At 55.2% G+C, this 8302-nt stretch overlaps 1 protein-coding gene across 1 annotated transcript; it reads right to left on the minus strand.

Moving 5' to 3' along the window:
* Positions 1–522: 522 nt before the first annotated feature.
* On the minus strand, positions 523–5638 carry KCNA10 (potassium voltage-gated channel subfamily A member 10). Its single transcript, XM_005530162.2, has 2 exons — positions 5487–5638; positions 523–2147 (listed from the first exon to the last, which is right to left on the minus strand). The coding sequence occupies exon 2, from the start codon at positions 2071–2073 to the stop codon at positions 523–525; it is 1551 nt and encodes a 516-aa protein (XP_005530219.1). The 5' UTR covers positions 2074–2147; positions 5487–5638.
* Positions 5639–8302: the final 2664 nt, after the last annotated feature.

Below are 8302 nucleotides of genomic sequence, written 5' to 3' on the forward strand. Positions count from 1 at the left end.
TCCTTTCTCATTTCGTTTTGCCAGCTTATTTTTCAGCCAGAGCTGTGGCAGGTCTGGGAATTTGTCAGACCCCCAGATCAGAAGTGGTGGGTGGGGAGGAACAATTTTAAATGGGTTAAGCAAAGCAGGGAGCTGAACCCAACCTTCATCCCTGGACAGCTGCGTGTCACCAAGCCAAGCATTTAATGTCATTTTGCCCTTTTTCCTCTCCAGTAAATGGGGAAATCTCTGTATGTGGGGACTTCCACTCTGACGCCGGGGACGGAGAAGAGAAATGTCAAGCAGATGAGCATCAAATAAAAAACACCAGACCGATGGGCAGGGCAGAGAGATAAGAAAGATGGTATTTATTTGAACAGCCACAGGAAATCAGAGATTGAAAAATGTCTAGAAAAAGAAAAAAAAAAGCAGCAGCACGTTATTAAAAAAAAAAAACAAACCAATAATCAGAGCATGCAGATGTTAGATACATTTTCCAGCCTATCCCACCTGACTGTGCCCAGTCCCTCAGGCCCTCAACCATCATTTTTTGGCCTTGTCTCGAGGGTAACCCCCATTGGTCTTATTGAGTGACTCCATGCTGCCGTTGCCCGTGGCCACGCTGGCCAGCAGCCGCTCCACCTCCCCGGGCAGCATCTGCTTCTCCTCATTCTCTGTCTCCCGGTGGTAGAAATAGTTGAAGTTCGAGACGATGACGGGCACGGGGAGGGCGATGGTCAGCACCCCCGCGATGGCGCACAGAGTCCCCACGATCTTCCCGCCCAGGGTGGTGGGACACATGTCTCCGTAGCCCACGGTGGTCATGGTGACCACGGCCCACCAGAAGCCGTCGGGAATGCTGGAGAAATGGGACTGCGGCTCATCGACTTCCGCGAAGTAAACGGCGCTGGAGAAGAGGATGACTCCGATGAAGAGGAAGAAGATGAGCAAGCCCAGCTCCCTCATGCTGGCCTTGAGGGTCTGCCCCAGGATCTGCAGCCCCTTGGAGTGCCGGGAGAGCTTGAAGATGCGGAAGACCCTGACGAGGCGGATGATGCGCAGAATGGCCAGGGACATGTTCTGCTGCCCGTTGAGCTCGCTCTGCTGGATCAGCTCGGTGGTGAGCGTCACGAAGTAGGGGATGATGGACACAATGTCGATGATGTTCATGATGTTCCTGAAGAACTCGGTCTTGCTGGGGCACACGATGAACCGGACAAAGAGCTCGAAGGAGAACCAGACGATGCAGGCGGTCTCTATGACGAAGAAAGGGTCCGTGAAGGTGCTGTGGGCCAGCAAGGTGTCTGTCACATTCTTAGAAAGCTCCTGGGTGGACCTAAACTCCCTCTCCTCCCGGAATTCCGGCAGGGTCTCCATGCAGAAGATGATGATGGAGATGACAATGACCAGGACGGAGACCAAAGCTACTCCTCTGGCTGCACTGGAGCTTTCAGGGTACTCGAAAAGCAGCCAGAACTGCCTGTGAAAGTCATTGGTTGGTAAGAGGGTCTCAGGATCCTTGATGAACCCTTCATCCTCCCGGAACTGGTCCATGGCTTCATCACCCAGCTCATAGAAGGTGATCTCATCAGCAAAGACGTCGATGGGGACATTGGCCGGGCGCCGTATTTTCCCTCCAGACTGGTAATAGTACAGGATCCCATCAAAACTGGGCCTGTTCCTGTCAAAGAAATATTCATTCCTCATGGAGTCGAAGTAACGCATCCTCTTTTCTGGGTCCCCAAGCAGGGTCTCGGGGAACTGGTCGAGGGTCTTGAGCCGCGTCTCAAACCTCAGCCCAGCGATGTTGATGATGACTCGTTGGTCCCCCTCATCCATGCCCACCCTCTCCCCCACCAGGTGGTCGCTGAACTCGGCGGAGAACCTGGAGAAGATGGTCTCATTGTTGGCGTTCTCGCTGTTGATGAGGATCCGCAGGTTGGACAGGAGGTTGGCGCAGCTGGGGTGGCCTTTCCGCGACTGCCCGGCGGGGCTGAGGTCGTTGGAATAGCAGGGATCCTCCACGATCTGATCAGCATTGTCAAAACTGACTAGTGCCACCTCCATCTCCTTCCAACTGGCCACGTCCATCATACGCTAATCAGCTCAGCAGCAGAAATCCCCGCGGCGGACGCCGGCTGCCCACGCCTTTCCCACACTAGGAGGATCTGCAAGGGACAGGGACACGGAGCTGAACTGGGCACGAGCAGGGTAAAACCAACCTGAGGTCACACAATCCTGCTCTGGTTTTTACTGGAGGCATTAATGCCACTGACTGGCAAAAATCGCTCATCTTTGGATCCTGCACACCCTTTTGGCACGGCTTTGCCGTTGTCAAACCTTCCCCAACCACCTACAGAACCCAAAGACGACAGCAGCAGGCGACAGCAGAGGATGGAGGTGAATCCAGGTATCTCACCCAGCCTCTCCCCAGTGATCCCAGAACAAGGGATCGTTTCACCCATTTCCCGGTGCAGATCCTAAGTTCGGAGCAGGATTTGGAGGGTTTGGACACAGCTGTCCCAAGTGAAGAGCAGCCCTCGATCCAGGTGGGAGAGGTGTTGGGGCAAACCCCAGGAGGTCCTGGGCGTGTAGCAGATGGGTCAACCATTGTTTGGAAACAATTCCCAAAGCAGGAACCCCACTGGAATTTGGGGAATGCAGCCCAGGAGGAAGCAGGCCAGGAGGAGAAATGTCCACCAGCCTTGGAGAACGCCTTTGATCTGGGAAGAGGGGCAGGAACAGGACCCCTTGCCTTGGGGCAGGCAGAGGATGGAGTGACATCCTCCAGAGTTCAGACCTGATATTTCCAGCCCCAGGAAGAAGCTCAGGACCAAGCCTTTGGATCACTTGGAGAGCACCTTTCAGGCCATGGGGTGGATTATTTCCCCTCCCAGCTCTGTGAGGCTCTCAGAAACAACCACCATGTCCCCAGATATTCCTGGGCACACCTCTCCCACACCTCAACATCATTCTGAACTCAGCAAAGTCAAAGAGGAGCCCGGGGACCAGGCCAAGTTATGGAGCTGGGAAATTACCTGTCCTGCCTCAGGGAGAAGCACAGAGAGAAATTAGCTGTTAACAGGGAACAGTTCTGTGGAGATTTTCCCCAGAATGAACTTTCTAAGTAAATTCAGCGCCCTGATTAATTTCCCCTCCAAATGTATTTCCCAGACATGAGACACCACAGGAGGACACCTGGAGCTGCTCTGCATGACCGCTGCTCACCAAGGGCACTCTGGCTCTTACCCAGCCAGCTCCAGCGACAGGAGATAAAAAACCCAAATGCCCTCAACTGCCAGGAATAGCAGCACAATTGAGGCCACGGAGCAGCGGCGGTGGCGCCGGGGCTGGTCCTGTGATGAGGGTGGTCCCCAGGGCAGGGTTTCCTTCCCAGTGCTGGGCAGGGACGCATCTCCCCACCAGGAGCTGCTCCCAGTGCCTCGAGCTCCCTGTTCCACAGGAGTAATTTGGGGCACTGAAGGTTTTGCCTCCTTGGAGAGGATCCATCCGTGCTGGCACACAGCTGGGGAGGGGGTAGGACAAGCCAAAATCCCAAATCTGTTGCAGAAATGGGCATTAAGATCCTGACTTGCTACAAATCCTCCCTCTCCTCCTCTCGTATTTACAGCCCCAACTTCATCCAGGACCCAACATCCATGTCCCAGAGAAGGCTCAACCTCTCTCTCTCCTCAGCAGGAGAGATTCTGGATTTGGGGACAAATCCTGCAATTTATCATAAGCTGTTTACAGACCAGGTTTCTTTGCTTGAACTAAACCCACAAAGCTTGGCTGTTCTTAGAAATCCAGCGCTACAGAGCTGCTCCAGGCCGGTTTTGTGATTAATTTCCTTCTTGGGGACATGTAGAGGTGTGGTTGGGTCAGGGTACAGAACTGATGCCTGGAGCAGCAGCAGCAGTGTGGTTGTGTCCTCAAGGTGACCTCAGGCAAAGCTGGGGAGCCTCAAGGACTCCAAACCTGAGTCCTCCAGCCCCGGCCATGTCCAGCTCGGACATGCCCAAGGTGCAGCTGCTCTCCACGGGGCTGGATTCATCCCAGGCTGGACTATTTGTGAGGAGCTGGTGCTGACAGGATGATTTGTGGCATCAGAGCAGCAACCTAGAGCTGAGGATAACCCTGGTTTCAGCAGCATCAGGAGGCCTAGAAAGGGACACTGCAACAAACCTGGCACAGATAAAGCGCTTTCAAGGGAAAAAGAAGTGTTAAAGGAAAGAAGAAAAGCAGCACACATCATTCCCTTCTTGCATTCTTGTTTTTTCTTAATATAAATCCCAAGCTGATTTTTAAATCAGAGTAAAATGAAGTTGGAATCAGAGTTTAGTGTCCAGTGGCAGGGGGAGCTGACCTGGCCCACCACACCTCCAGAGGGGTCCACACTTAGAGGAACTTCTCTTGGCAGTGGAACAAAATTGAGCAGCTAAAGCTGACCATGAAATGCCCAAAATCACAGAATAGGCTGAGTTGGAAGGAACCCACAAGGGGAAATTGCATCCCAAGGCAGCACCGTGAGGGGATTTCGAGCATGAGGAGGGCTTGGCTCTCAGCACTGCACTCTGGGCAAGGAGGATCCCCAGCCTCAGCTTGGAGGGACATCAGATCTCTGGTCACAGGAGAAATGTGATGTGCTGAAATCTGTGATGTGAGGAGCATCGAGCTGAGCCCCCCTGGCATCGTCCCTCCTGGGGAAACTGAGGCACAGGGCTATGATGGGACAATTTCTGTGTCATGGGCAGGGCTGTGAGGGGAAAGCCGGGCTCATTCTCCCCGCTGGGACATGGAAAGGAGCTTTTTAACTCCATTTCAAGCCCCTGGAACAGCTTCCCATGGGATGCAGGGCTCTGAGGTTCTTCTCCTTACCTTAAAGCCCCAGAGCGTGCTGATGTCTGTCTGTCCCCACCCCTGGAGGGAGGTGCCCCACCTGTCCCCAAACCACCTCATCTGTCTCATTTATAATTAAGACCAAAATTAACAGTGCATCCCAAAGCCACAAAACATCCTCCCTAAGCTTTGCACCGCGCTCCAGCCGAGGCTTGAACTAGAAAGTTGCCTCGTTTTTTCCTCCTAAATCACCCAACATCTGCTTCTCAGAATCTGATTAACTAATATCCTTCAGCGGAAATCCCTGCCTGTGGAAAATCATAATAATAACAAAAAAACCACGCGAGGGAGCGCGACGGTGAAAGAGAAAGGTCATTTTGAGGAAGAGTTTGTGTTTTCCCCATCACATCCCAGTCAGTCGGGGCTGGGGTTTCCACCAGGCTCTGTGCATCCAGCAAAACCTTCCAGCCCGCAATCCTCCCCCTCCTTCGGCCACCCTCACACTCCTGGAGGGAACAATGTCCATTTCCAAGGTTTTTCCAGATTATTGGAGGTGTCGAGCCTCTTCTCCCCCCCCCTCTCCCCTCCCCTCCCCATCATCCCTGAACGGGATGAGAAAGGAGGAGATTGTTCCCGCTGCCCACCCACCAGCACCTGCGAGGGCTTACCTGGGCAGGGCATGGAAGCGCCAAGGCTCTCTGCATCTGAGGAGAGAGTCATTAAACACGGCTAGGGATGTGTGGGGAAGGCAGAGATGAGAATAAACTCCAGCCATACCCTCGAAAGGCGCCTTTGGGATAACGCAGCCAATGTCATTGGAAAGGCTCCTCTCTCTCTGGTTCACCGGGGAATTGGCAGCCCCGAGCGCCGGGGCCGGGCTTTGGCAGGATCCGGCACCGTGCGGAGCCCGGGCCCCGCCATCCCCCGGGAGCCCTGAAAGCAGCGGGGGCTCCATGGGGAAAGGGGCTGGGGCCGTGCTGGGGACACCCTCTCCCCACGCCCCCTCGGCCGGGGAGGGGGGACCCGGCCGCCCACCTCCTGCCCCCACCCGCCGGCGGGCGAGACGGGGGAGGACGTGCCCTTCTGGCGGATGCCACCTTTAATCCCCAATAATGCTCCGGATGGTCCAGCGGGGACAAGTGTTGTCCGTGACGTGGCGAGGTCTGAGCTGGTCCCCGGGAGGGAGGCGGAGAGGGGGGACAGGGACCCACACACCGCTGGCACCGGGACAGAGATTTACAGCAGGCGAAAGGGCTCTTTTTAGTATTAATATAAAATAATGGCTTTGGAAAGAGGAGGGGAGGGGAAAGCCCAAGGGTTGGAGCATCCCCCGCTGCCCACCTACCTCTCGCCTGTGGCTGTGGGGACCGCGGGCGCCTTTCCAGGAGGGGACGGCCACAGTGCCACCACCACGTGGGACACCTCCGTCCCCGCCCCGGGGTGACTGGGACCAGTTGCAGCGGCGGGTGCAGCTGGCACAGCCCAGCAAAGGCCATCAGGGTGGGGGGCGAGGGAGAGGAGGGACGTGGCCCTTCCTCACGCCTGGGTGCAGCTGGACCCTGGTTCCGACCCCAGCGCCACTGGGCTTGTCACCTCCGGGAATCAGTTAATTAATTAATTATCAGTGGGTGGACAGGACCAGGCAAGTTGGCATGACTCAATAAAATAATTGGGATTTTTGTTTTCTTTTCCTAGTTTTTCTTTCTTTCCATTCCCGAGCCTGCTGCCGCTCACGGCCTCGGGTGCCCCAGAGTGATTTCGTCCCTGTTGGCCTCACCCAGGGCCGGATGCCACCTCTCCCTTCACCCAGGTTATCTTCCCACCCTCCTCTTCCTCCTCCGTCCCCTCCTCGCCCTCCCAGGCGGTGGAGGAAGGTAGAGGAGGGGGTGGCACATTTCTACCCGCAGGCTTCAGCCTGAATTCCTGAATTCCTCCTCGGTGACGTTCCTTTGCTCTTGAGGGACCCGCTCACCTCGATTTCCACCCCCCAGCATCCTTTTCTGTCCTCTGAGCTATTTCTCCTCTCATGACATTAATGAGCACATTAAGCCTCCTCGTCCCGGAGGAGAGCCCGGCTTGGAGCATCTTACAGACATCTCCAGCCTTCTGTGATGGAAAGGGGACAGGAGATTATCCAGACCTTTGATCAGGTCCTTCAGGGTGGCTTTATCATTTTATACACCATTTCCATACCCCTAAAAACCACAGTCCTTAAATTTACCCTCATTCCAGTGAGGCCATCTATTAACAAAAAATAATTCAATTGATATTCCTGGCACCCCAGTTCAGCTTGTGTCCATCTCCCCTCCAAACCCAGCTTTGGAAGGGCTTTGACCACAGAGTGACGGGGTCTGTAGGAAAAATCTGACCTCTTTTAGTGTTTTTTCCCCCAAAATCTACTTAGAACCAAGCAGGGTCACTTCCTGCACCCGGGCAAAGAGCAGCTGTGCCAGAGGGAAATGCGGAGCATGGAAAGCATCCAGAGGAGCAGATCTGGCTCGTGCTGGGGCTGAGGAGCTTCGGCAAAACGCTGCTGAAAATGGGGATATCCCTGGAGTGAAAGCTGTGCTGTGGTCCAGGGCAGACGGCTTCGGGGGGGATGTTCTGGATAACATCGGTGCCTCCCAGAAACGGGACAGTTACACAACTCCCTCATCTCTGGGGAGTTCGGCTGCACCCCGGACACCCCCGGGAAACTTCTGCCTCTGTATTCCGCCAAGGTGACTTCAAACACCCTCTTGGCTGGAAGGATTTCAATCCTCCCTCCCTCCAGGCGCTCCTCCGGCACTTCTTTCCCCCTAATCCCCTGCTCCTGGAATCACCGGCTCTGCTGGGATTTATCCCACAGATAAATTTGGCCTCTGAGGGTGTCCTGCATCCGGGATGGAGCAGAATCCAGCAAGCCCTGGTACGGGATCACTGCCCAGCAGCTCTGCACGCGCAGCTCTGACACCAGAGGGGAGATCAAACCCCCCCGAGCCTGTCCCAAAACAGGGAGGGATTAGCTGGCAGAGGAGGAATTTTTGGCAGCAGGTCCCTGAATTATTGTTTGGACAAGGAGCTCGATTTTCCCTGCGGTAAATAGTGCGGGAGACTGAGCAGCTCATCCCATCCCTTCCATGTGATGGGATGAGCCGGAGCAGGGTGGGAACGAGGAGGAGGCTGGAGGGGTCCTGCAGCTCCCGTCCTGCAGCGGAACGAGCCAGGGACACTTTTGTTTGCTTTCCCTGAATTCCCAAACAAATCGGTGCCCCACAGAGACCGCTGTGAAATCCGCACCGGCTTCGGGCCACGGAGCAGCTCAGGGCACTAATGAGCCTCTGCTAATTGTCCTCTCTCCGCAGCACTAATTACCTGGGGTTCGGTAATTCCAGCCCCGCGGCTCTGGGATGGAGCTCAGGTGGCTCCGCGGCGTCTCCACCAAGGGAATTTTTCTTACTTCTCATCGCAGCTAATTGAAGTGCCCCTCAATTAGCAACAGTCC

The sequence above is a fragment of the Pseudopodoces humilis genome, chromosome 26, assembly GCF_049639895.1.
Source record: "Pseudopodoces humilis isolate 2021_Gansu_Grassland_sample_001 chromosome 26, ASM4963989v1, whole genome shotgun sequence".
Lineage (NCBI taxonomy): Eukaryota > Metazoa > Chordata > Aves > Passeriformes > Paridae > Pseudopodoces > Pseudopodoces humilis.

Excerpts from the sequence above, each read along its gene's own strand:
- KCNA10 (XM_005530162.2), bottom strand. The coding sequence starts at position 2,073 with ATGATGGACGTGGCCAGTTGGAAGGAGATGGAGGTGGCACTAGTCAGT.